Source organism: Penicillium roqueforti, assembly GCF_015533775.1.
Source record: "Penicillium roqueforti strain LCP96 04111 chromosome Unknown scaffold_10, whole genome shotgun sequence".
In the NCBI taxonomy this organism is placed as follows: Eukaryota; Fungi; Ascomycota; class Eurotiomycetes; order Eurotiales; family Aspergillaceae; genus Penicillium; species Penicillium roqueforti.
In genome coordinates this window covers 150968-176901 of record NW_024067574.1, presented here as the reverse complement: position 1 = coordinate 176901, position 25934 = coordinate 150968, and the positions used below count along the sequence as shown (strand labels likewise).

Here is a 25934-nt window from a genome sequence, read left to right as displayed (position 1 = left end):
AAGGGGCATCACTATATTGGATATGGCAAACGAATTCATTCATCGGTTAAATTAGGTGGATAACTCACGAGATATTGTGTGTCAACACAGGGGGTTGGTAACTGGCCCTATCCCGTATGATGCCTCCCGTTTTTGAACCAACCAGGTTGAATTCAGATGATATTCTGGTATTAAACAGCTACTTTGCTATGTTGTAGAGTGTAATAGAACGCAGCAAATATGAAATGGGTTTCATTCCTATCCTAGAGCTTAACAGCCTCCCAATACTGCGCCTGATATGCATTTTTATTCAACCCGCGCTCATTTCGACCATATGCCACCTCCAAGCCTCGCACTCGCAAGTCAGGCAACGTGGTATTTCCAATTGTGGGATCTGTTTCCTGAAACTCGAATCCCACGCCCTCACTCACGGCCACAATCTCGTCTAGTGATAACTGTACAAATGGAGCGGTACCATACAGTAAAGGACCTAGGTTCACCCAACGGCCACCAGGACGAAGAAGTCTGTGGATGGTCTCAAGGTAAGATACTAGGTTCCGTGCGGTATCAATAAAAAACAAGGTCACGATTATGTCGTATTGGCCTGTGTGTTCTTCGAATACCGTAGTGAAATCTCCCTCTATGAGCAAGACAGATGATGGGCGAATAACTTGGTTTGGAAATGTAACGGAGCGCTGGAGATCATCGGTCGTCGTGTGATGAGACCACCAGTCGATATATGGGTGGAATGATTCACTGTTAGGGGCTGAGCGACTGGACACATAACGGTATGCCAGATTCATGTATGTTGACCATTCATTCATGGTGACCTCAAAGCCTAATCTCCAATCAGCCAATGAGACTTCCCCAGATAGAAAATTATGTACTCACCTCCAAGATTGTCAACCTCATGCGCCAGTCTTCCCAATCCCGCCCCAGGCAACAGCACTCGCAAGGGTCTTTCGTTCGCCCGTGGTGTCTGGGCGAGCGATTTCAAGATACACCCAAAGGATTGTTGACGTTCTTCTTGGCCCTCATCTGCCCAGTCACGCACAAAATGCTTCATTCCCTGGGAGACGCTAGTCTTATCAGCGGACCGCTGCTGACTCTCGCTTTCTTCGACGAATTCGTCCAGCTCGGATTGACTGATATTGTAGAACCAAAGGCCGTGGTCAACAATAGATCTGGCGAGTTCGTTGTTTGTCTCAAGAAGATGTTCCATTGTGTTGAGTTTACGCGTGTAGTGGATGGTTGATTCGAGCAACTAGGCCAGTTAGCCAAACCCACTTAACACCCGCAAAGAAAAAAACAAGAGGAAAGGAAAGAAATATCGTACTATTCTCTGCTGCTTTGGGACATTTTTGTAAAGATTCCTCCATCGAGTCACCTCCGCCAGGTTTTTGTCTTTGTAGCGGGTATATCCATGTAGGGCAGTTAACAACCGATGTCGAGGGTGGGTAGAGTCCCATTTCCCACTAGATCGCTGAAGATTCTGCAGTAGACGCGTGTGCTCTTCATCATGTGTAGACAATGGCACTGGGTAATTAAATGCAGTAGCATTGTAAGCTTCAACTCCGTGGGAGATGCCCTACACGACGTTAGTCCTCAGTAGTATAGATCCAGGATATTGATCTAACCTTCAACCACGGCGAGAGATGAATAGCAAATCCCGCCCATGCCACGCATATGAATATAAAAAATGCTTCACGCAGCATTTTGACGGAATTGGGGAATTAAAAAAAGCGATTGGATGGAGAATATATCGCTCAGTAAACCTTTATGCGAGTGACTGCCAAGCCCGCCAAGCCCTGCCCAGCCCTACCCTCTCAAGGTCCTCGATGCCAAGAAAACCATTGAGATTTCCGAGACATGGCACAACAGCTAACAAACAACATAAAAGGATTTGCGGAACAGAAGACATATAACATATGGATGAATAATTTGATGGGTTCTTGACCGATAGAATGAGATGTCCCTTTCCCAATTCATTATCGAGGGCAAGCATCGAATAGTGACATTGAAACCCTTCTAGATCAGACCATGATTAGGAAGTTCCAAAAGTTTAATAGAGACTGTAGTACCGAGGTCCAAGCGTAATAAAAGTGGTGCTCGCGATTATATTCAAGCTGAGACGAAACACCACCATCTGGTAGTGGTGAGCTGCATCCGGTTGACTTAGGTCTAGATGATATAGTTAAAAGACGTTAGATAACACACTGATGTTCCTTTGGATCTTTCATAAATAATCCTTTTGTCGAAATTTAACTTTTTAAAAGGATATACTCTAATGTGTTGTATGTACGGGGTACGAATCGGTAAAAGAAATAATGCGTACATATGAATTTTCTCTGTATAAACAGGCATCATCGAGCATGACAAATTTTGGAGACAATTGCAAATTTTAGATCCTATGCGAAAAAGCGGCTTTCCTCCAAAGGTGCGCGCTGGGAAGTCTTGATCGTGCTGTGAATTCAGCTAATCGAACCATCCTCACCTTGCCTGGCTGTTCCGGTGCTTGCCCGTGGCCCGGGGCTCTGGTAGATATTTTGCTGTGACAGATAACCCTGAAGCAAGCATGAGCAGGAGTATCCAGATCGCATGGCCTCCAGCTAGCTGTGTTCTCGCCCCCAGAGCGAAGAGGCTGGTAAAGAGGGCAGGACAGAAGGCCCTCAGCGCACTGGAACCAGTCAGGGCCAGTGCGTTCAGCGTGCCTAATACCCTCGGCGAGGGTGAGACGTCGTTCAGAACGAGCTGGATCGCCGTGAAGCTCATGCTGACTCCGCATCCAATCGCCAGCCCGAGCGGCAAGAGAATCCAAAAGGCTTTAACGGATCCATCTGTGTCCACCCGCAAAAGTACGTTGCCAAGAGGGCAGAGTAGGAAGAATAGCGGATAAGCCAAAGCGCAGAGACGTATCACTCCGTTCGACCCTATCTTCCTTTGCAATGGAGGGAACACCAGGAGGAGCCATGCAGCCTGTGAGGCGCCGTTTAGACCCATCATCAATGAAATTTGCAGAGGGGTAAAGTCGTACCCTCCGAGGTTTACGGGGGTGAACCAAAAGACAGGAATGATGGCCGTGTAAGCGAAGGCGAGGACCATGATATGGCCGTACGTGTATAGGACCATACCCACCCCTGGGGATTTGAGAAGCTGCAATGTCGATAGGTCACCGCTCTCGGTCAGCGCATCGGATGTCGCCTCCCCGCCATCGCGGTCCACGACAACCGGCTCCTTCTTCAACGTCTCTTCAACAAAGCAGGCGCTAGACACAGCAGCGGTGGCCCCGATCAACGCCACCACGAAGCTCGAAAGCACGTAGGGATATTTTTCGAAGAAGCCGATATTTCCGAAAACTCCAGGGTACTGTCGTACTGGGTCAGCAAGTGCACCGCCCAATAAAGGCCCCAGGAAGATGCCCAAGTTCCCACTGAAGGCGAACCAGCTGAACGCCCGGGCCTGCGTACTGGGCGTGCTGTGCTCGGCCACCATTGTGCGGATGGTGACGATGGTCCCAGCAAAAACTCCAGCAAGACATCTAAACATGATCATCTGCGGTATGGTCTTTGCTAGACCAAAAAGGCCTGTAGCCACGGTCACGCCGAACAAGGAGGATACCAGTACGGGCTTGCGTCCGAGGTGGTCGGCTGCTCGGCCCCAGAATATCATGACAATAGCCTGCGTTAGGGAGAACATTGACTCGATGAGTCCGCTGTAGAAGCCGACGTCCGTGTCTGCCACGCCCCCGTTGTCCTGTACCATTTGGCTGACATAGGGGAAGATGGAGAAGAAGGCCAGGGGCTCGACTACGCGCGCATAGCAGAGTAGCAGAATCTGCAACTTGGGCAAGGGCTTTTCCTCGTCGTCACTGTCGCTATCTGGCCCTGGCGAACTGTCCAGTGTGTCTGACGTGCGCGCGTCAGCATACTTGGTCTTGCTGGTCCCTAGGAGAGCTGTAGTCTCGTTTACATAATTCGCCTCCTCGTCTACAGCGTCGGGCTGGCTGTCTGTCTGTGTAATTGCGACCATATCTAGACGTGGGAGCTGCGATGCGGGGGTGAATTTGGGGCTTCGATGGCGAATCCATTCAAATCCACACCGCTTTCGCGTCGCGCTTAACGCGTGGAAGTCACAAATTGAATTTATTGCAATGGCGATGTATCTTTGAGGAGATCATTATACATTTTTCCCTCATATCTACTATGTGTGCTTTTTAAACTATGTCACACAGCTGCTGAGCCGAAGTTACCATAAAATAGTCCACAACAAAATCTTTTATACAACAATGTCTAGGTGGTTTATGGCCATTCTGGTTTGATTCGATTGCCCCTCGACAGCCACAAATTCCGCAATATGACTGTTCGGTGTGACTTGCCCCCGCGGCCGTGTCGGCCCTGAAGAATTTAGATGACTCATTTCGCAACATTTGAACCTGGACAATTGCATAGATTCATTCATAAAACAATCATTAGACCTTGGACTACCGTAAAGACAAAGAACAATCAACATGAGTCAAGGCCATGTTATCATCGTCGGGTGAGAGCCAAGTCTACTTTCCTTTTTCTGCCTACTAACTGCAATTCAACAGAGCCGGTGTTATCGGTCTCAGCATCGCAGTCAAACTATCCCAATACTTGAAAATCACCGTCATCGCGAGAGAGTTACCCGGTGACGTTGGCATTGACTACGCCTCCCCATGGGCAGGGGCACACTTCCGCCCCACCCCCGCAAAAACAGAAGAGGAACGAAGAGAACAGGCCTGGATGCGACAAACCTACCAAGAATTCGAGAAGATCGCGAAACATCACCCGGAAGCGGGGGTGGATTTTATTCCCGCAGTCGAATATTTCGATACAGCCGACGCGACCTCGTTCCTGGCAGAAGAAAATGGCTACACTACATGGCCGGACTTCCAGATTCTCGACCCTACCCAATACCCCCCTCAATATCCATCTATCCAGCTAGGTGTTTCATACCGCAGTTGGGTCCTGAACTCGCCGGTTTATTTGAAGTGGTTACAGACACGCGCAGAGGCGCAAGGGACTCGCTTTATTCGCGCAAATTTGACGGACCTAGAACAGGTTGTGTCTGTATATCGGGAGAATACATCCCAGGATGAGATTGATCACGTTTCGGCTGTTGTTGATGCAAGTGGGAGGGGGTTTAATGATCCTGACTCTTTCCCCTCGCGGGGTCAGTTCATCATCGTCTCGAATCACTGTGACAGAACTATCAGTCATCATTGGAGTGATGGTTCCTCTACGGTTATCATACCCCGGCCTCTGGGTGGTGGGACTGTTATCGGTGGCACGAAAGAGCCTAATAACTGGTATGTTTTGAATTATTCCCGAGGTTGGAGTGACGCTAACACTTGTTAGGTCTGAGGATATCGACGATGCTTCGACTGAAGTCATTCTTAAAAGGGTGAGAATTCTATGCCCCGAGATGGTTGACGAGCAGGCAGATGGACTGGCTGCGACCAATGGGTTTGATGTGAGACAAGTCTACGTTGCTCGGCGCCCTATGAGACATGGTGGACTTCATTTTGTCTTGAAACCAGGGAACCCTCTTCCCCTGATATCTTGCTACGGTGCCGGCGCAAATGGGTACAAAATCAGCTGGGGATTGGCAGGTAAGGTTGACGAGTTCTTTTCTGGACGCCCTATATCCGAAAATGATTCTCCAACTGTCGCCAAAAACCAGGCCTTGGGAGAAAGTGAAGAAAATCAAGCTATTTTGCCAGGTCGAATAGGCAATCCGGTCATCTATGAACCTTCTGTCGGTAAAGCCTTGACCCAAGGTTCGACTTCATTGATCGTAAGACTAAAACCGGGGGTCATTGTCAAATGCCCTAGATATTCATGGTGGCATTCCGATACGGCAGACGCTACCTCCTTTGTCAAGGATATCAAACACAGTTTCGAGGTCGAAGAGCGACTTTTCGATATCTTAGGGACACACCCTAGCATAGTACGGTATGTCAGCCGAATACGACGCGATCTAATGTACGGAGTACATATTAATATCATTTTTATTGCAGCTATATCGGTACCTCCGAGGAACCGCGTGGATTACTCTTTGACGAAGCTAGCGATGGTAACCTACAAGATTACATTGACCAGCATAATGACGATATTGATCTAAGTCTTCGTTTGAAGTGGTGTTGTCAAGCAGCAGAAGCCGTATACTATATCCACCAGAAGGGAGTCATTCATTCCGATTTACGACCGGACAATTTTCTATTACACTCTGATTCCAAGAGTAAGCTCAATCTCCTACTATGTGACTTTGGAGGATCGACAAATGGTGGTGATATAGATGGTGGGCATCTCCCCGACCCGGGATTTTTCAATCCATCCAAACCATGGGTGTCAACAGAGGCTGTTGACATATTCAGTCTCGGGTCGGTCTTTTACACGATAATGACCGGCTACTGGCCCTATAAGTCCCCTGGGCCATTTAGATCCGTGGCGGAGAACAATGAGTACGAAGAACGAGTAGATGCTCTCTTTGCATCTCAGCAATACCCTTCAGTTGATGGTCTTGCTGGTGGTGCCGTAATAGAGGGGTGTTGGGGAGATCGATATAGTGATATGGCGTCGCTCATCAGAGACCAAAGTTTGTCTTTCGGGGCGATGGGAGCTTCCGGGGATGGGTATGTATCAGAAGCACAAGGGAAAGGAAACCATGAATTGAGCTAGCTAGAGAAAGAAGAGATATGGTGTTGGCGTGAGCCATTCATGGACTTGATGTGATCTAGGTAAATCTACGATCTATCTGTCTACATAATTCGGCTTCCTGTGATGTTGTGTAGTTCTCTATGTCTGGGTATTATAGTATAAACATCTATTCCATACTCTAGGTCTTCAAGTTCATTCCTCCGTTTCCAAACGCTATCCACCCGTGGGTATCCTATTTTGCTTTAGGTGAGTAAAAGATTTCGAGATGGTATGTACAAACATTATCAAGTCCCCTTCAGAACTCCGAGTCCTCTAAGAAAAAATGCCAATTAAATAAATATACCGCCAAATTAAGCACCCAGCATCATCCAAACCATGCCTCCAGCCCAAGTAAAGACAAAGATCAAGGTCAGAATACTGGCACCGGCCTTATCCCCACTCGTAGTAGGCTTCTCCTTAACGTCATCCCCTCCTCCTTTCCCTTCACCCGCATTAGGGTCACTGCTGCTGTTTCCGCCAGTCTTGGAAGTGACGGGCCCAAACGTGCCGGTGTCAAAGTTAATCATGTTTGCAAGAAAGACATTCGTTGCGCTGATCTCTTGCTCCATTCCAGTTGTCCCGTCCCACTTGTTTTGATACCAAGTGATGCCGCACGTGTTGTTGTTGTTTCCCGTGCAGGACTTCGCGGCAGCTTGTGCGGAACTCGCGAGTTTGGGTTTGATCTGCGCTGCAGTATCGGGGACTAGGAGTGCGGTGAATGCAAGCCATGATGAGGTGAGGCCCTTGAAGAGGATCTCGTTGAAATTGCACTTCTTGGTGGGTTCACAGGTTGTGTCTTCGAAGATGTCGCCGGTCGGGAAGAAGGTTTTTAGGGTTTTGCCGAGGAGGCCGTCTACTGGGGTCTTCCACTTTTCATCTCCATTTGTCTGTACAGGTGGAATGTTAATGTCTGCAAATAGAAGATTTGGGCGCATGTAATGGGTAAATAGCGAGTATCGAGGTTCCACTCACATAGTTATACATGTAGGCAGCGCCCATCAGGTATGTACCGTAGTTGTAGCTCCACTGGTAGTTACCAACATCGGCGCAGTCATTTGCCATTTGCGTGGAGTCGGCAACATTCCAGGTCTTGTTGTTCACTAGCGGTGAGGAAGTAGACCAGTCCCAGATCTTCTCGGCCCATTTTGAGTATTTGGCTTGATTGGTGTAACGGGCGAGGCGCGCAGCAAGCTGGAACAGACCGCCGTTTGATACGGAGTTCTTCATGGTATATCCGTCCTGGTACGGGAATATCTGCCAACGCAGGCCACCACCACATGTTGTTGTATCCCATCGAGCGGTTTGGGTATTAAATACACCTTGTGCGAGCGAAAGCCACGAGAATTGGCCCGGGACATCAGGGAATTTCAGCTCGGCGGCCATCATAGCTGCGAGACCCCAGAACATTTGGTCGTCATTTCCCTAGGGATTCGAGAATAGTCAGAGAACTGGTTATTCGTCGCGAGAATTCGAAATTGATGTATGGTGCTCACCAGGTAGCTACTATAGTTGCTGGGCATATAGTCACCCTTATCACCCGATTGCCACTCCAGTCCTTGGCTCGTCAAAGAGTTATAGGTCGTGTCACCGGTGAAGTGCCAGTATTGAAGCAACGCAAGAAAAAGAGCAGACCCTTCCCACCATTTTTCGGGGAAAGAGCCAGGAATTTGTCCAGTTTCGTTGCCGGCATACCATCCCAACATGGAGTAAGCACTCGTACTTGCGGCATCTTTGATTGATTCTGTCCAATGATTGCGGAGTCAGTCCCATAACAACTTTTATCGGAAAATAGCTTCGACTATCCGTGACGTACGTTTATTGCTGATGTCTAATTCGATCGCAGGCGTTAACGTTGAAAAGAGGAGTGTTGTGATGAGACCGTTAAGGATAGACCATGTTCCGGACAAGTGCATTTCGGCCTAGATCAATCATAGATGGTATCAATCTAAAATGAGAAGTGCTCGCGATTCGAAGTAAAAATGGGGCGAGACCTTGCTTGTCAAAGGAGGTTGGGGGTTGGGGATGCGGCGCAATAATTGATGTATGAGCAGAAGACCCCCAGCCTAAAAGTTCCATGTTAAAAATAGGATTCAGGGCCTTATCCACTTTTCTGTGGGGTAGCAAGATTTTGCTGGTTGGTTTCGCAAAGACCTCACCGACGATCAACTAGCAGATCTATCATATCGTTCGCCACTGGCTGAGCCGAGTATAGCCCGATGTCGTTTGTATGCGTGCAGTCAACTAAGCAGTTCATGGCTGGGTAGGATAAGCATTAGCAGGTCAATTTATCATATTATTACGGGATAAAGTGAGTGAAAGCGACAGATCAGCAACAGATCAGCGACAGATGATGTCGAATAATATAGGGTCTTTGTTTTCGGATGGGCTAGGGCTTATTTAATTCCCCACTTTCTCGGTCACCATGCATATGCCAAGCCATACAACGCGTGTAAAGAGGGCAAGACAAGCTATTCGACGGATCCAACCAAGGAACCTAGGCTTCTTGGCTTTCAGATTCAATGATTTACGCACATATTACAAGATATGTTTCACGCCAGCTTATGTATGAGAGTCCCTAGCTACTAAGGTAGGTGATTGATATCTTAGCCTGAGATATTGTTCTTCAACCTCATTTGATTGCGATCTCTTCACGCCCTAGAATGTTTCCGTTTTCGGACGTTTGGTAATTCACAACCGTGGACCCGGGGCAGAAAGAGTGGGGCCGCCCAGGGGTCTCTGACGTCAGAGGCGGGAGAGCCAGTTTTCTTCTTTTGACGATCGAATGGGCTGTGTTTCGAAAAAACCAGGGGTTTCACATGGGTTTGGTCATCTACATAGACTGTTTTCTGCGTAACCCACCTGTCTTTTGAGACTCGCCAAGGAATCAAGGATCTTGACATGCGAGTCATCGTAAACTCCCCCGCAAAACCGAGGCAAACGGAAATAAGCGACCACAACTTACAGATTTATATAGGCTAGAGTTAATGTTTGTGAAAAGTAACTACCGAATCACTATTATTGTCTCCGGCGTAGTCTTTGAGCTATGCGACTGAAACCTATGACTGAGACAACACCCCTTTCTAAGTAACATCTATATGGTTCGCTCTCAACAGCCAAGGCACAGGTACATACATATTGTAACTATATGTACCGGATTTTCCCTGGCGTGTGGGGCTTTCCTATTTGATCTGCCGCCGCTTTTATGAGGGTGCTCAGACTCAGGCTCACTGAGTAGATGTCAGTACGGACTCAGATCAGTGATCATGCTTAGTTCAGTCACGTGTAGAATGACTGTTGCTCAGTAAGTGCTCAGTGAGTGCTCATTGGATGCTCCCGGATTACTCAGTGATGCCCAGTGTCCAATCAGTGAGTAACACTGATGCACTCAGCTTACTGCAGACTATACCCAGAAGGGATTAGCCCCCACCGGGTCGTTTATACTGTGATAGTTAGTTCGTTGATAGCATTGCTACTGCCCTCACATGGAATTGCTCTCGCTCATAGTCTGGAAAATGAACATGCATGCTATGCTCATCCACGCGCTATATATTCTAATGAGAGCCACAAACAAATATGTGGTACAGACAAGTCAGGTAGAATATCAAAAGCACGATGTAGTATAAGCTCGTGGATAATATGCTGTCTTTAAATTGTCAACTAACCAGCCTGCTTGCTACATCAATGCAACCAGTATGATGAGCTTTATCCTTACAGGTATGAATTCCGCAATTTTAAATTCAATGGCTCAATTTCTTCATTGTGGCACATATATTTCCTGAATTGAGGTAGGCTAGTGGGGGCCCAATGGGCCCTAAACAATAAAAACATTCCGGAAATTGTGACTTTTCTAATTCAATAATCCAATTTTAAAATCTATACCATCAGTAGAAGGTCAGAATATACCGATTACAAGAACATTTTACCTCCGATTCTTCTCTAAGGAAAGGAGGTTCGTCACATGAACATAGGCAGATAGATTTCCTTATAGTTTGGGACCCCCAGGGGACCCCGAGACTGGCAAGAATTAGTCTTGGCACATCATCAATACATTATGTTCCCTCCACAAAGCCCTTTGTATCTTACCCGGTTGACAGGCCTTACACCTGCATAACGTATACCTTTACACATATATAGGATCTTATCGTGGTTATTCTAAGAATATAGCTCGAGGTAGGGTTACGGGATCGCGGGTCTATCTGCTAGGGTCTATAGCTTGTGTCAAACTTCTATAAGGGCAGTATTAAACTGTTCTTTAAGGGCGGCAAACTCTTCTTTGACCTTTCAAAGCTCTTCCTTATATGATTCATCTCGCTATCTAATCTCCTTCCTAAGTTTGACAAGTTCCTTTAACAGCTCTAACACGTTCGGGTCCTCGCTCTCTGTTAATGATTCCGAGGCTACCGCTTCATGTTAGGCTACCCACTTGCCCTAGGTCTTCTTCTTCAGCTAAGAACGCGCGTTACTTTGTTCAATGTCGAGTTTTTACTCCTGGGCATAATTATTAGGCGGTCTAGTAGAACGTCGCGGTCGGGCGGTTCAGGGGTTCATGTCTCGGCCCGTCCCGTCATTTTCGTTCGATTAGTGCCGCTCGCAATCTGGTTTACAATCGACCAAATATACAGTCTTATACAAGTCCAGTCGATCAAAAGCCTGATACCCGGATAGGCTACAGTCGATCCTCTCTGCAATGTACAGTCGATTTCGAAAACAGATTACCCCTTAGACATACTGACTTTGTTTCTCGGCCCGTACCCGAGTATACGCTAATCCGTATTTGGTTACGCTGAAACGGTCGCTTCTTGGCAGTATTGTGTCTTGTGATGTATTAGGTTCAAGGCGTCTGTTAAATACTATAAACCTGTACAGAATGTTCTAGGCAGGGGGGTCTGAAGGCGGGGTCGTTGCCCCTGGCAGTCTAGCTCAATCCACGCTCGCTGCTGTCCTGCCTTTCTGTTGCTCTCATAGGGTCCAGCGCACCCAATCTTTCTCATGGGTCATATTTACTCTAAGTGGGTGTTATATGACCTTTGCGGAACGAGTCTGTTTTTGGTAGCTGCCGGTGTATGGCTTAAGTTGACAGCCGGTTCGATGACCACTTTCCCGTAGGCCTGAACTCTCAATTTTAGCGCCGTCGACCTGGTAGCGTCCACGAAAGAAAACCAGGGCCGTGATTCTGCATAGAGCTATCTTTGCGAAAGCGCATCTTTGCCGGGTCTTCCGGCCTTCATTGTATCCGCATGATATCATCACGTCTCACCCAGCCAAGTCATCCAGTCAAATAGTCCATTTCCCTCAAAATCTTGAGTGAGTGATTCGAATATATCATCTGTTTTTAAGTCACAGAAAGGATTTCTTGCCGCATCTGTGGTTTGGTTGCACAATAGATCCATGTCGAACGAACTTGCTGTCTCACTCGATGTGAAAGTCGATTCTGCCACTAGACCATCTGATCCAGCTCGAGATTGTCCACTTGGAGTCAACGCAGACTCCGCATGGCCAATGAGCACTCTTGAAACTTCCCTCAGCCTTGTGGCAAGGGGATTCCGCGAGGCCATCTTTTCCAGGAACTCCGGAAGATTCTCCATAGCAGCCAGAGCTTCTTGATTGTCCTTAGGTTCACGGCCGGGGTTGAGTAAAATGTCACGAAATAACAACAAAAATGCAGTGAATGGAGAGTATAGAAATTGCCAGAGAAAAGGGTGATATGGCTCGTCTGATTCTGGGGATAGATGTAGAAGCAGGTTGAGCAATTCCTTAGAGCTAGTGATGCACTGGGAGCGCCGGGGTGGGGATTTTCGAAACAGAAGGATCTTCAGATAAAAGTAATGGAAATCCTGGCTGCGAAGACCGATGTCTATCGACTTGGCATTTTGTGCATTGCAAAATGGCTTTTCAGATATCGCAGTAGCTTCAAGAGTCTGCAACGGGTTAAAGTGTCATTAACTGCATTTGAAGGCAAACCCTGCAGGATTGAGACATACCTTGTGTGCCTGTTCATACCAAGATTCGAGGTTAGCAATGACCGACTCTATTTCGAGATCTTGGCTCTCTATTTCACCGTAGAGGCACTGCCAGATATCTGCCATAACCTTTGAGAGCAGAAATTTCTGATACATGAGGTGCGATGCAAAATACCCTTTACTGCCATCTGACGTCCGGTGCTGCGTAGATGGTCGGATCTGCTCCAATGTCGGAAGACCAACCTCAATGCCCATCCTCTGAGGGAAAATTGGAGATCGACCGAATATGACAGCAAGCGCCTTGTCAACGAGATTAAGCTGCCAGAATCTCAGCCGCCGTTGTTCCCGATTCTGAGCGTCGATCCTTCTGTGGGTAACACCCAGGGCTTGTAACATCCTGCAGGCGCTTGTAGAGAGCATCCAGCATAATGAGGGGTCTATCAAGTCCGGTACGAGACCAATAACCATGAGAATAGCCTGGATGTTCGCGTCGCTCGGTTTCATCAGGACGCTAATATTTCCGAGTGAGGCCCAGAGCTCTTGTCGCAGCTGGCTTTTGAGATGTACAGCGTCGGTGACTCTCAATATAATGCAGTAGTACATCACTAACCAGGCTTTTTCTTGAATCTCATCTGGGCGAGACGCTTTCAGAGAGCGTACCACTTCAGGAGGTGCCGGACTAAGCAAAGGTTCTTTATCTCGCAAGGCGTTCTCAAAAACCAATGGCATCATTAGCAGCTGGAACCATATGCGCAGTGGACGGTTTTCGTGAACTCCATACTTTTCGACCATTCTATAGAGTGCTTCTTGAATGAAAGTCGTGTTGTCTTTCCAGACCTCGCACTGTCCAGCACAGTTGGCTCGTTGTTAACAGTCGTGGCTGTACTGGCTTCGTTCAGCATCAGCAGCGCGTTGAATGGACCTCGCTGACCCGGGCTTTTAGAACCGCCTAAGCTTTCTTCGGTCAATTCAATATCAGAGGCAAGATATGACTGTGGGCGACCGTCGCTTCGCAGGATCTTGGAAGCCGAGCCATCATCAGACCCAGGCGCGGGCCGAGGAGTTGCGATTGCACCGCTAGCCTGCTGTGTCTCGTGCTTGCGTTTTCTAGCACGACGAATGATGCCTACACGCGAGTAGATACAAGGAATTCCTCTCTTCGTGCAGCGTTCGCAACTATTCCGTTCACGGGAGCAAGTAATCTGCGGAGGTAGTTTAGTTTGTTTCCATCTCTCGATCGCGGAAGTAAGTGAAAACGCGGAGCTTACCTTGCTTGATCTGCATGAGTCGCAAGCATATTTGGAGAGGGCAGTATCCTCATCGCCCTGGCTTGTAGCCATTTTGATGTCGGACGTAACTGAAGGTAAATAATCCCGGGCGTTAGGAAAGTCGGAGGTTACGGAAGTTCGCGAATAAGTAAAGTGAATTTAGAGTGGGTCCGTAACCTCCGAGCCGTGGACTTAAACTCCGAAACGCAACACCTTACAGTAACTTCCGAAGTGTTCTAACATCCGACATCACAAGTTCCGGCATTTAACTGACGTAGAATAAATCTATAAGTATGTCATCTCTCATCCTCTCGTCTGCATCTTCATCGAAACTTTCGTTCTTTGTTTTCGAGTCTCACTCATAACATGACGCAGTCACAGTCACCCATCGCCATCGTCGGCGCTGGCCCGGCAGGTCTTACTCTCGCACGGCTCTTGGAGGTCGCTGAAATACCGTATGTTGTCTTTGAACGAGATGTCTCTGCCACGTGGGCGAATGAACATCAGAGCGGTGGTACCCTCGATCTTCACCCTACCACTGGCCAGGCCGCTCTCCTCGAAGCCGGCTTATTTCCAAGATTTCAATCCCTTGCGCGCTTTGGTGTTCCACTCACTATAGTCGATTCTCAAGGGAAGGTCCATGTTTCTCATTCCCGCGAGGGAGACACAGAAGAGCCAGAGATCGATCGAAAGGATCTGCGAGACCTACTTCTAAGCTCAGTTCCGGCGTCTAGGATTCTTTGGGATCACAAGGTACAACGCATTGAGAGAGTTGACAATGGATCTGTCACGACTCATTTCGAGAACCAGCCATCTAGATCTGGTTTTCGTCTGGTGGTTGGCGCAGATGGCGCCTGGTCTAAGATTCGAGCGACAGTGAGTAAAGTCTCCAATTTCGATATGGCTTCAGTGGAGGTGTCGGATTCCTGGCTGATAATACCATTGTCATAGGTTATGCCCTCCGAGCCGCAGTATTCTGGTATCCATTTCTTTTCTTCTTATATCAAGCCCGACAACCCAATCTACCCGTTGGCTGCCTCAAAGGCAGGGAAGGGAAATTATCTGGCCTTTGGCAAAGAGCGGCAAATATTCCTATATTACCTCGGTGATGGGTCGTACCACGTTTCTGTGGGTCTAAGGCTTTCTGAGAAAAGTATACCTGAAGGTTCCATCCTCGCGAGTGCATCGGCCCTATGGAATACCGTGCTGCAAGAATATTTCGCAGGCTGGGATTATGACCTGACAGACTTCGTGCGGTCATGCGATGGCAAGTTTCGCTCATGGCCATTATACACCATGGCCGAGGATGCAATCCCGTCCTGGAATCATGTTTCGGGAGTAACACTTGTTGGTGATGCTGTACATTTGACGTAAGTGCATACTAAACTGTGCCTTTTTCTTCTTGGATCGCCACGGGAAAGAGTTTACCTCTGACTTTTGTTCTTTGTCTATAGAGTCCCAACTGGAGATGGAGTCAACAATGCTATGCATGATAGCGTCGATCTGGCGAGGCACATCATTTCTCATGGCATCGATAACCTGGAGTCGGCAACATTAGCATACGAGGAGGCGATGCGGCCGCGCGCGGTGGCAACAATTCAGAAAGGTCACTGGATGACCCATCATATGTTCTTAGCTGCGGGCCCGGAAGAGATGTTGGCGGCAATGGGGGCTGATGGTGGAGACGAGTGAGTCAATTCAGAAAAGAGATACTTTTTTTAGGAAGCTACAATGTCACCAAGGCATTGAACCAGCCAAATAGTTATTTCATTATACAGTAGCGGTAGAGACGTCCACAGAAAAATAGAACCAATTCTGCAGATTGTGAGCCAGTAGTAAAATGTCTTCTGGATGACTTCAACAAAATATGCGCCAAATACTTCAAAGGACACTTACTCAGCTCTCCAACCAAAAACAGTACGGAGGAGCACGAAGGTCGCCGTGTATTCACGGGATGATCAGGTGATGCTCAGTGAGCAGATCAGTTGATTACGTAATGGCCTGTGATCAAGTCGGTCAGGATACTCAGGGACGTGCTCAGTTTTACTCAGTGACCAAAAAGCGGCAAGGGGTGAGCACTAAAACGCAAAGGAAAGGTCTCGAGAGTATCAGGCATTATCCGATACATATGTACTTCGTACAGCACAAAACACCCAATGATAAATAAGCATTCGATCCCGACGTCAATAGCTGCCTCTAGATTTCACAGCTTTGCTACAATCTTCTTTTTTCTCCATTATACTCCCAGCTGATGTTTTCAGGCCTTGCTAGTCCTCAGGGCAAGGTGAACTGTGTCGCTCCAACAAATTGTACACGCTCGCATATCCCCTAAGAGCCAACCATGACCAGTCCCCCAACTCAACAGATTTATAGAGTCCTCCGAACCATTGACCATCAGTTCAACTGCATATAAGCCCAGTAAATACAAATCCACAAATAGAGAACATTTAAGTGTGGAGAAAGACCACCATTTTGCCCGCTGAAACTCCTCTGCACCAGCCCATATTGATCTTGGCCATACGTCGCATTGAGATGAACATCGCCTGAAATTGACCCATCTTCCATCCGAATCCAAGTCTGTATATCATCCCCAAGCGATCGCTTATCCAACAAAACCTGCCTTCCGCCACGCGCCCAGTCGCCATACCCTCCATATCCCGTATGCCGGCCGTAGCACATGTTCATGCCATTTCCCGTCACATTGAGGCCATTTAGCTTAGTATCCCACTTGAAGCACCTATGAAAAGGATTATTATTAGTCAAATGAGGCGTTTTTGCGTTTTGACTTCAACCTGAGAAGAGAATGTATAGCACAGTATGGTTCTTACCAGTCATTATCGTGGTCATGTCCACTGAAAGTTGCTGCTAACCCCGTGGTGTTTAACAGAGCACTTATAAATGGGAAGTCTTGAGAATGGTAGCCGGACTCGGCATCGTAGCCTTGTTGCTGGACTCTTTCTCCGTTGATTCCTGGTTCCCTGACCGGGCTGACGCCGGATTTTTGGAAGGCGCGCATTGCATGAACTGGAATATGGACGAAGGCTAGAGATGGGATTGTTCGCCCGTAGGTGGACGTTAGGTTTGCATTGGCTTTTATAAACCATTGAATGACCTGCAACAAGTCAGTATGTGAAAGCTCGACACCAAGTCCATTGACCAAGCATTCGACTTTTTGGATCAAGCATGGGAACATGTGAGAGCCCTGGTGATACTTACTGTATCATCTACCCAATTCTGTCTCGTGGTTGATTCGCCATCCCCATCCTCTGTCAATGCATAATGACCACCTTGGCTGTCAAAAAACCACAAGATAAATACTGGGATAGTGTCATTCGAAGCCTCATGTGGAAATATTGGCAGGTAATAATTCGTGATGCCGGCAGCGGGGTCCAGAACCCTTCTCTCGGTTAGGCTGTTTTGATATTTTGTCTCTTGACGAAAGATCTCTTCTGGATCAAGATTCACCTCGCTGTCATGATTCCCATAGGTGGATGCCCATGGTATACCACGGTCGAGTAGAGGTGCAACAACCCGATCAACGTAAAGACTCGAGTTAGACTTTTGGGTGGCCTCACCAGAGATTAAATCTCCATTGAGTACCACGAGTTGCACTTTCTCCGAAGAAAGAACGGATTTCATGACCCCTGCGGTCTTGTTGTCCGCTATATCATCTTTACATAGTTACTATCTCAAGTCAACGGTAAGAGTCTGTCAGCATACCTTCAGCGAAATGCAAGTCACTAAAAACTGATATTTGAAACGTGCCATTCTCATTCAATCGCAACAATTTTTGGTCTCTGGCATGACGTTGGTACGCGGACAGCCTGCGAATTGACATTGTCGTTATGTCAACTGAAGAAAATGGAGAAGGCTTTTCGTCTCTTAACTCGTGTTATCAAATTTAGCACAATTTTCCAGCAGTACCCAAGGTACAAACGAGATGCACCATAGGGATTTGTGCATAGTAAGATGTAACCTTACAGAAACGGGGTCGCTTAAGTCACAGCAGGAGAGGAGAGTTGAAATTCTGCGTGGTGCATGGCTTAGTTACCAAAAACGCACTACAGACAAATCCTTTGCTGATCACCTGTTGTAATTGTCATTCGCGCCTAGAATGACGAGAGATTGAGATATAGATATTATTCGTCCACGGCTCTTCCATCTGCAATTTTCAAACCCCCAAGACTGCAGCCTTAGGCGCCAAGAAGCCTGACTCTAGAGGTGTGCTCAGTATCTATGTACTATTAGGTTCGAGCATCATGTAGGCTGCTTATTGTACGTCATGACTTTGACTGGGTCCCGACTTGACTTTTTAACTTTTGGCTATTGGCAGCTCAGGCTGGCCCACCAATTATATTTGTGAGTTGTGACCCACTCGGTAGGCACCCGGAAAAAGCATAAATTAACAAACTAAAATCCGAATACAGTCAGACAGTGATAGACGGTTCGTTTTTCCCTTTGGGTTCTTACATCTATATTTTTTTACTCCATCAAAGGAGACCAAGAGAGAGAAGGAAAAGGTCTTGTCAAGGCAGAAGTCTCAGCAAAAGCCCCAGCCTGCCGCGCTGGGACTTTAACTTGGCACCCAACGACCCCTTCTGCGACGTGCTGTTTCTTTGCATGTCAGATATCGACGCTTATATCTAGGCCTAGGACTACTCGATACCTAGACTTACTATTCTGATTCAGGCTGCAGTGGAGTGCCAGTGGAGTGCCGGTGGTAAACTCCGCGCCCTGCTGTCAGCAATTTAGCCAAGAGCATATTACCAATCGTGCTGTATGACCATCTGAGCCCAATGCAGCCAAGAGCATATTACCAAGCACCACTTTGTAACTAGTTAACTACATACATGGCCACGGTTTCCGGGAAACCTACCTAATTCGAGTTACGAAATGGGAAACTGGCACTTCCTATATATGGCAATGATTCCCATATACTTGGTTATTTGAGATCCTTGTGTCACACCTTCCACATATGGCTAATCTTTTAGGTTCCATATTATTACTGCTTACCTTCATCTACACTCTATGCCTCGCCCACTCTCCCAATCTCCGCGAAATCCACAGATCCCCTAACGGGACCTGGGTCGAGAATATCGCAGTCCGACCCGACGGCAACCTCCTAGTCGCAGTACTGAGCACAGCAGAACTCTGGGAAATTGACCCTTCAATTCCATCAGGCCCCAGCTCAGCCAATTTGGTCCACCATTTTGACGGCGCCGAAGACGCAGATGGTATCACGGAGCTCTCACCAGATATCTATGCAGTCATTGCATCCAACTCAGTCTGGACGGTCGATCTCAAACACCACAGAAATGCGCCGAGCCAATTCTCATCGCAAAACTCCCCGCTGACTATTTGAATGGCATAGCTGCTCTAAACGAAGGAAAAGCAGTCGCCATAACCGACTCCCAACTCGGCCTTATATGGCGTCTGGATATCCGCACCGGCACGTACGGAGTGATCCACCAACACGAAACAATGGCCGCAAATCATGACATGGGTTTGTTGCTTGAGGTTAACGGGTTGAAGATAGTAAACGATTATATGTACTACAGCAACAGCCCGAAGCATATTTTCTGTCGTGTTCAAATTGATACACATACCGGTCGTGCTTTGGGGCCTTACGAGGTTATCAGCCATGATATACTTGCTGATGACTTCGCTATTGGCCTGCATGGGGTTGGGTATTTGGCGGGTCTTGTTGATGATGTGGTTATTAGGGCCTTTCCTAATAGATATCATGAGTTGATCGCGGGTTTGAAGGGCTCAATGGACTTGATGACTGCTACATCGGCGGCTTTTGGGCGGACACAGAGATATCGTAATGTTCTTTATATCACTACTGGAGGGGGGACGAAGCTTCCTGTTGATGACACGAGTACCAGAGGGGGTAAGGTTATGGCGGTTTCCGTGGGATTTTAGGACATCATCCTCTTATGTGTTGTGTTAGATTCATAGGAGAGTTCATGGTCATATGTACGGATTTCCATTCCTAGTCAAACAAGACGCCGGATGCCATTATGAATAACTGCGCTTGCATGATCATGTCGGTCGGTCTCCAATTCCCTCCATTGCTCCGTGATATCTTTTTTTTTTCTGTTTTCAGGTTTAAAGGTTGCATATCGCTTCTAGAAAAAAAAAACCCCCCCTTATACACCTAGATGCGCACATTCATGGACACAAATGTGGATAACGATCATGACTCGATTTCACCGCGGCGAAGTGCCAACAAAGCCCGGATATCCGTCACATATTGTAGAGCTTCAAGCATGGGAATCAAGTGGAGCAGACCGTTGTCCGTAGGGTCGTTGATCCAGCCTTCAATCGGAATCGCATTATCTAGCGATGATTATTAGTCTAAGCGCACCCAAATAGATAAACCTAAATTACCTTCGTGGAAAATATAACTCATCGGGCTATTGTCCAAAATCATCACCTTGCTTAGATCCGGTTCCACAGAACTCAGGTCCTTGATGTATGCCCCGTTACGAAATGTGCAATGCTGTCGGTATAAGCGGCCTTGAAAATACTTTCGTTCCTGCTCGAGCCAGTCGATGACAGGGTCGGCATACTCTTGAACACTGGCTGTGAAGATGACGAGCTTATACCACTTGCTGACCTTGCGGAGGAACTCATCGCAGTGTGGTCGTTTATGAACGTAGTACAGAATGGGATGCTGAGGGCCCAGTGTCGTTTGCGGTCCGCCCGGGGACAATGAAGCAGTCGTGGGTATCGAGAGTTTAACCTCGACCATGTGACCACTGGACATCCGGCCACCCTTGGCAAGCGAGTGGATCAGGGTCTCATCGAGATCAAGCACCAAGGTCTTCTGCGGAGGTCTGGCATTGCGGGGAGCTGCAGTATATGAAGGTACTCGTGACGGGAGGAGTGGGCGCGGTGGAGTTGGAGAGTGTGGGTACTTTGTTATGCGGTGGATGTTGGGAGAGGTTGGGGACTTTAAGCTGTCCAGGTGGACAGCCCCTTGGACACGAGAGACACCCTCGGGCATTGGATGTCCTAGGTCTGCACTCTGGGATCTTCGTTGTCTCTGCCGCTTGAGAGATTCTTCATTATGGAGCTTGATTCGTATAGACCGACGGGGAGTGTGCTCATGCTCCGCCCCTTCTGGGATTGAATCTGCATCGCGGCCTTTTGTCTTGGTAGGTCGGTTCCTCCCACTTGAAAGATTTTTAGTATACCGTCGATCTGTGTCGGACTCTGACGTTGTTGACACAATGGATTCGTGAGAGCCTTGAGGTCGGAGCTTCCGGGTGGAGCCACTACGACGCCGACCTTCTACCCGGATGGCCCCTTTAGCCGACCGGATGGCTTGGTCGGATGGGGAGCGTCGCAATTTCCGGACAGGTGCAAGAAGCGAGTAGTGGCCATCGTCGGTCTGAAAGTATTGAGCCAAATACACACCGGGTGCAGCAAACGTAGACAAAATGAACTTGATCGTTTCCGTGATCGCATCGAAAAACCGTTGGGAAATCAGTCGCCAAGTACTTCGAGCAGTGAGCGTGCCATTCTTGTGGGGTTCATGCAGTAACGGGGTCTTCTCGTCCGAGTCATATGTACCATCCTCCTCTCCATCTTCGTCCACGAGCGGTCTATCGTTGTAGCTCTTTTCAGTGGGGTCAAGGGACCGAAAATTATCTTCGCTATAAGACCGGACTTTCGAGAGGTCTGACGGTGGAGATGCACGTTTGCTATCACTTTGGGACTGCGATCTGTGGCGTGAAGAGCTGGAAGATTGGCCAATGACTCGCGAGGACAGGATATTCAGTGAGTTCATCTTCCTCAAGGCGTCACGGGAGACAGGGGCGCAGCGATCTATTGGCAAACGGATCGTGAGTTACTCATCAAAGCCACTTAAAGCGGTCCATGAGATGAGTGTGTAGGGATGTGATGGCAGTCTGAAGGAAAGAGGGGGATCTCAAGGAGGTGTAAGCTTGTTCTAACCTCAATGCGCCAAGTCACCCGTGCCTCGGAAGTACTTCCGCAACTCCAATCTGATTTTATACCACGAGTTTCAAAGCCGACAAAAAGCAATCCAAAAACAGAAATGAAATAATTGAAATCCAAAAACTGGCAAAACACCAATAAGAAAGCCGAAGCCGAGACAATAGAGCGAGGATCAATGAGTGTGGGGAAGCGGACAAGATCGAACGGCAGAAAATCATTCTTTGTCTCTCCCACTCTCTGGCTCTTCGTGTGAGAATCTGAGAATCTCTTGCTCATCGTTCTATTTACATACTCGGTGTGATCTGGATCTGAAACTTGGTATGTCTATTACCCGACACTGCATACTCCTGTCGCCGAACCCCCGCTGACACCGCGTAGATTTCCTCCCAACATCCCACTTCCTCATGCCGTCTTCCTCGTTGGCCCTGACGCCGGGCCTGGGGTCATTCCTCAAGTGCCTCAAGACAAACCCGATTGATACCTCTATTGAGACTCTGATTTCGTACGTATTTCCAGACTCCTTGTCATGACGGCTACTCTTACCGACGATCAAACTCGCTAACATAGTATATTTCAATCAGATTGCTCAAGCGACGTCAAATCCGCCATTCGCGATCATGTGCTACAGCAACCGCCTATTTGCTACGAAGCGTTATCTCTGCATGCCGCACAACAGATTCAGCAAAGCTTATTGAGCGGGTGCAGAGTGTGGGTAGGCGACTAATGGCTGCGCAACCGCGCGAGATGGTTGTGGGCAATATCGTGCGCCGGGTCCTAGGTCTTATTCGCGACGAAGCGGAAGACGATCGCGACGCTGAGTTCGCCCTTAGCGATATTGGCTCAGAGAGTCAGCCCCAAACACCCCGGGCTTATGACGGTGGGTCCCAAGTTTTGGTCCAAATATCAACGCAGTGACTCATAGATTCATAGATCCATCATTGCCTTTGGATCGCGACTCGCCCTCCTTCCGGTCCGATGAAAGATCCTCTCGCCCCCCTCTGACCTCTATGTTCAGCCTTCTGTCCCATCCCGAACCCGAGCACTCACTTCCCAGCACCCCGGGATCCTCCTCTCCAAACGGACGCCTCCCTGGCCACGGTCCAAGCAAAGACGTACGAGCTGAGGTGCTGGAGGGTATTGGCGAGATCATTGATGAGCTCGGCCAGGTCGACGATCAGATCGCCGCTTATGCACTGGACCACATTCACTCTAACGAAATCATCCTCACCCACACATCCTCGACCACTGTCCAAAAATTCCTGCTTAAGGCCGCCGCGAAGCGCAAGTTTACCGTCATCCATGCCGAGTCGTATCCGAATAACCATGAGGACACACACGCCACTGTCAGCGGTAGCGCTGTCACTGACGATGACAACATCGGCTTGGAGGCTTTCCAGAAGCCACTGATCGAGCACGGCATCACCGTCATCCTCATCCCAGACTCTGCCGTCTTCGCTCTCATGTCACGAGTCAACAAGGTCATTCTCGGAACACACTCCGTCCTCGCCAACGGCGGCCTTGTCGCCGCGGCTGGCACCCGTGTCATCGCGCGTGCCGCCAAGGTTCACCAGACCCCCGTCGTGGTCGTGAGCGGTGTTTACAAGCTCAGCCCAGTCTACCCATTCGACTTCGACTCACTCATTGAATACGGTGACCCGAGCAAGGTCCTCCCATACGAGGAAGGTGATCTCGTCGACCTAATCGATGTCCAAAACCCCATCTATGACTACGTTCCCGCAGAGCTCGTCGATCTTTACATTACTAACCTGTAAGTTTCAAGCACCCATCCCACACGCTTATCTCATTCCATAAAGCTAACCTTGTTTTCCTACCCCAGCGGCGGCCATGCTCCATCATACCTGTACCGCATTGTCTCAGACCACTACCGCAAAGAAGATATCAGCTTCTAAGCTGTAGTTGGTTTAGGCAGTTGTGTCACAGGTCGTGAAAATCAATAAAAGATCTTTTGAGGGACATTTGCCCGAACGATACCCGAGGGTTTACTTTGACGATCGATACGCAGGAGTAATGAATAAAAGGAACTAAGTTTTATGATTTCGAATGTTTATGAGTAGCCGCTATGTTGGACTCTCGCTTATCTCGTTATGTGATTGAGCTTTGCCTAGTATATAGATCCGATCGAATACTGGTAGGAGTGTAGAGTATCTTAATCTATGATTGGACTAGATGTAGAGACCATACGAACCATGAGGGTAACATTGATATATATTCACATATAAAGCCGACCTGCAAGCATACAAGTGGCAATCAATCCGATTCTTTTACATACCTTTCCTTTTGCACCTTTCTCTCGGTCCTTCAAGCTTTCCAATCCTTGATTCCCGGAAGACTAAAGGGATCGTAGACCTTCATGTGCATCTTTGTCGATATAACCTGACTCATGTAGGAACGGGGCTAACGTTGTAGTTTATTCGAGATTAATACCGAGGGAATCCTAGTGGCCACACTACACGTAGGTTAGATATATATCCACGAGCAGCTACACTAAGACGGTACACACATATATAACTACTAGGGCCATTGCCATCACTGAACAACTCCACACGTTCACGGGTGGATGACGTTCGGCAACGGGTAAATGGGCTTGAAGGCCTAGAGCATGGGATAGATACATGTTGGTACAGATCAAATGTATTGAAGATTTAGACCATCACTCATGAATGCTGTGTTCACATCAACACCATACCCTACGCTTTACTTTGCGTCTCCACCAGACAACTCTAGCAAGGATCAAGGAACCAAGTAACAGTATACAGGAAGGTCAGAAACCCGGGAAAGTGATAGAAAGTCATGGCGCCATAATCTTTTTGGAGGTTGTATCAATCGTGTTTAATTCGCAAATAAGCGGATCCACCACATTCCGGACGCAAGCCCGCCGGGGGACTCCCCAAAAAGAAAATATCTCATGAAATCAAGGCGCTGATGAGGCGGGCTTTCCGTCCGGCACCGTTCCCACACTCCAAGGCTCCCGGTCGCTGCATTTTTGATTTCGAACAGAACGCGTCGAGTTGTTTAAGAGCGGGGCTTCTCCTTCTTCTCCTTCCACAGAGCGGCGAGACCGACACCGGAGACCTTGACGACCTTGAAACGGACACCGGGAATATCACCCTTGGCCTTACCCTTGCGACCGAAACCGGCGAGCAGAACCTCGTCGTTCTCATCGATGAAGTTCAAGCAACCGTCATTGGGGACTGTAAGAACATGCCAGTTAGCATCTGTTTGTGGTGGTTGTGTTGGTGGTTCCATCTTGTCGTAATTCCAACTCGTGTAGGCCCCAACAATAGCAGTAAGGAAGAGGATAACCCACCGAAAGCAGCGACCTTCTTGCCGTTCTTAATGAGCTGAACCTTGACACACTTGCGAATAGCGGAGTTGGGCTGCTTGGCCTCAACACCGACCTTCTCGAGAACGATACCCTTGGCGTGGGAAGCACCACCGAAGGGGGAGGACTTGTAGGCGGTTCCGAGAAGACGCTTCTTGAAGTGGTCATCAGCCCAGCGCTGATCCTTGCGGTGCGCCTGGAGCTTGCGGGCGGCGTTCAAACCACGGGGTTGTCCTTTACCCATGTTGGCGGAGTATGTGTTCGACGGTCAACTGAGCAAGGAAAAAAATGTTAGCCTCGTGTCGAGTGTAACGGTTGTTTTGCTGGTTGTGGATATTTTCGGTCGGTGTTCGATGTTTGGAGAAGGCCGAGTTTTTGTGCGATCGTTGACGAAGGATCTCGCAGTGCCACGAATAAAAGATTTCCGAAAACCACGAACAACGTAGGGGAAATAGCAGGATATCGAATACGTACCGACTGGGAGGGGTGTTGTCGGCCAAAGGGGCTGAGGGTCGATTGTCGAAAAGTCGAAGAGTTCCGGATTTCCCTTACCACACGCTTTGGATGCACCTCAGGTGACTTTGTGCGCTTAGCCCTAAGCGAGTCACGAGACAGTCGTAGCCCCCACCTCTGATTATGTCATCACGCCGATAACGATAACCTTATCAGCTGCATCATCAACCTCATTCGGATGCCG

General features: G+C 48.3%; 11 protein-coding genes across 11 annotated transcripts; 4 read left to right on the top strand and 7 right to left on the bottom strand.

Moving 5' to 3' along the window:
* Positions 1 to 242: 242 nt before the first annotated feature.
* Positions 243 to 1694, bottom strand: LCP9604111_4700 (uncharacterized protein; the record flags this gene model as incomplete). Its single annotated transcript, XM_039072429.1, has 4 exons — positions 243 to 817; positions 871 to 1243; positions 1316 to 1567; positions 1617 to 1694. The coding sequence occupies 4 exons, from the start codon at positions 1692 to 1694 to the stop codon at positions 243 to 245; spliced, it is 1278 nt and encodes a 425-aa protein (XP_038929190.1).
* A 775-nt stretch (positions 1695 to 2469) lies between these two features.
* On the bottom strand, positions 2470 to 4008 carry LCP9604111_4699 (MFS transporter; the record flags this gene model as incomplete). Its single annotated transcript, XM_039072426.1, has 1 exon — positions 2470 to 4008. One exon carries the CDS (start codon positions 4006 to 4008, stop codon positions 2470 to 2472), a length of 1539 nt encoding a protein of 512 aa, XP_038929189.1.
* Positions 4009 to 4486: 478 nt separating this feature from the next.
* On the top strand, positions 4487 to 6680 carry LCP9604111_4698 (uncharacterized protein; the record flags this gene model as incomplete). The annotated part of the gene is made up of 5 exons (XM_039072425.1): positions 4487 to 4515; positions 4568 to 5308; positions 5358 to 5779; positions 5864 to 5954; positions 6020 to 6680. 5 exons carry the CDS (start codon positions 4487 to 4489, stop codon positions 6678 to 6680), a joined length of 1944 nt encoding a protein of 647 aa, XP_038929188.1.
* A 329-nt stretch (positions 6681 to 7009) lies between these two features.
* LCP9604111_4697 (glycoside hydrolase family 76 protein) lies at positions 7010 to 8611 on the bottom strand (the record flags this gene model as incomplete). Its single annotated transcript, XM_039072424.1, has 4 exons — positions 7010 to 7585; positions 7671 to 8120; positions 8192 to 8439; positions 8512 to 8611. 4 exons carry the CDS (start codon positions 8609 to 8611, stop codon positions 7010 to 7012), a joined length of 1374 nt encoding a protein of 457 aa, XP_038929187.1.
* A 2492-nt stretch (positions 8612 to 11103) lies between these two features.
* LCP9604111_4696 (Zn(II)2Cys6 transcription factor) lies at positions 11104 to 13998 on the bottom strand (the record flags this gene model as incomplete). Its single annotated transcript, XM_039072423.1, has 5 exons — positions 11104 to 11144; positions 12100 to 12616; positions 12680 to 13451; positions 13496 to 13860; positions 13927 to 13998. 5 exons carry the CDS (start codon positions 13996 to 13998, stop codon positions 11104 to 11106), a joined length of 1767 nt encoding a protein of 588 aa, XP_038929186.1.
* A 294-nt stretch (positions 13999 to 14292) lies between these two features.
* Positions 14293 to 15618, top strand: LCP9604111_4695 (FAD-dependent oxidoreductase; the record flags this gene model as incomplete). Its single annotated transcript, XM_039072422.1, has 3 exons — positions 14293 to 14802; positions 14878 to 15296; positions 15381 to 15618. 3 exons carry the CDS (start codon positions 14293 to 14295, stop codon positions 15616 to 15618), a joined length of 1167 nt encoding a protein of 388 aa, XP_038929185.1.
* Positions 15619 to 16320: 702 nt separating this feature from the next.
* LCP9604111_4694 (metallophosphoesterase family protein) lies at positions 16321 to 17764 on the bottom strand (the record flags this gene model as incomplete). Its single annotated transcript, XM_039072421.1, has 4 exons — positions 16321 to 16663; positions 16755 to 17038; positions 17143 to 17597; positions 17647 to 17764. 4 exons carry the CDS (start codon positions 17762 to 17764, stop codon positions 16321 to 16323), a joined length of 1200 nt encoding a protein of 399 aa, XP_038929184.1.
* A 1137-nt stretch (positions 17765 to 18901) lies between these two features.
* On the top strand, positions 18902 to 19288 carry LCP9604111_4693 (uncharacterized protein; the record flags this gene model as incomplete). The annotated part of the gene is made up of 1 exon (XM_039072420.1): positions 18902 to 19288. The coding sequence occupies one exon, from the start codon at positions 18902 to 18904 to the stop codon at positions 19286 to 19288; it is 387 nt and encodes a 128-aa protein (XP_038929183.1).
* An 837-nt stretch (positions 19289 to 20125) lies between these two features.
* nemA (Nem1-Spo7 phosphatase catalytic subunit NEM1) lies at positions 20126 to 21724 on the bottom strand (the record flags this gene model as incomplete). The annotated part of the gene is made up of 2 exons (XM_039072419.1): positions 20126 to 20268; positions 20320 to 21724. 2 exons carry the CDS (start codon positions 21722 to 21724, stop codon positions 20126 to 20128), a joined length of 1548 nt encoding a protein of 515 aa, XP_038929182.1.
* Positions 21725 to 21895: 171 nt separating this feature from the next.
* On the top strand, positions 21896 to 23804 carry LCP9604111_4691 (translation initiation factor eIF2B subunit beta; the record flags this gene model as incomplete). Its single annotated transcript, XM_039072418.1, has 6 exons — positions 21896 to 21911; positions 22105 to 22212; positions 22273 to 22396; positions 22476 to 22771; positions 22825 to 23662; positions 23732 to 23804. 6 exons carry the CDS (start codon positions 21896 to 21898, stop codon positions 23802 to 23804), a joined length of 1455 nt encoding a protein of 484 aa, XP_038929181.1.
* Positions 23805 to 24927: 1123 nt separating this feature from the next.
* rps23 (40S ribosomal protein uS12) lies at positions 24928 to 25481 on the bottom strand (the record flags this gene model as incomplete). The annotated part of the gene is made up of 2 exons (XM_039072417.1): positions 24928 to 25106; positions 25223 to 25481. The coding sequence occupies 2 exons, from the start codon at positions 25479 to 25481 to the stop codon at positions 24928 to 24930; spliced, it is 438 nt and encodes a 145-aa protein (XP_038929180.1).
* Between the last annotated feature and the right edge of the window lie 453 nt (positions 25482 to 25934).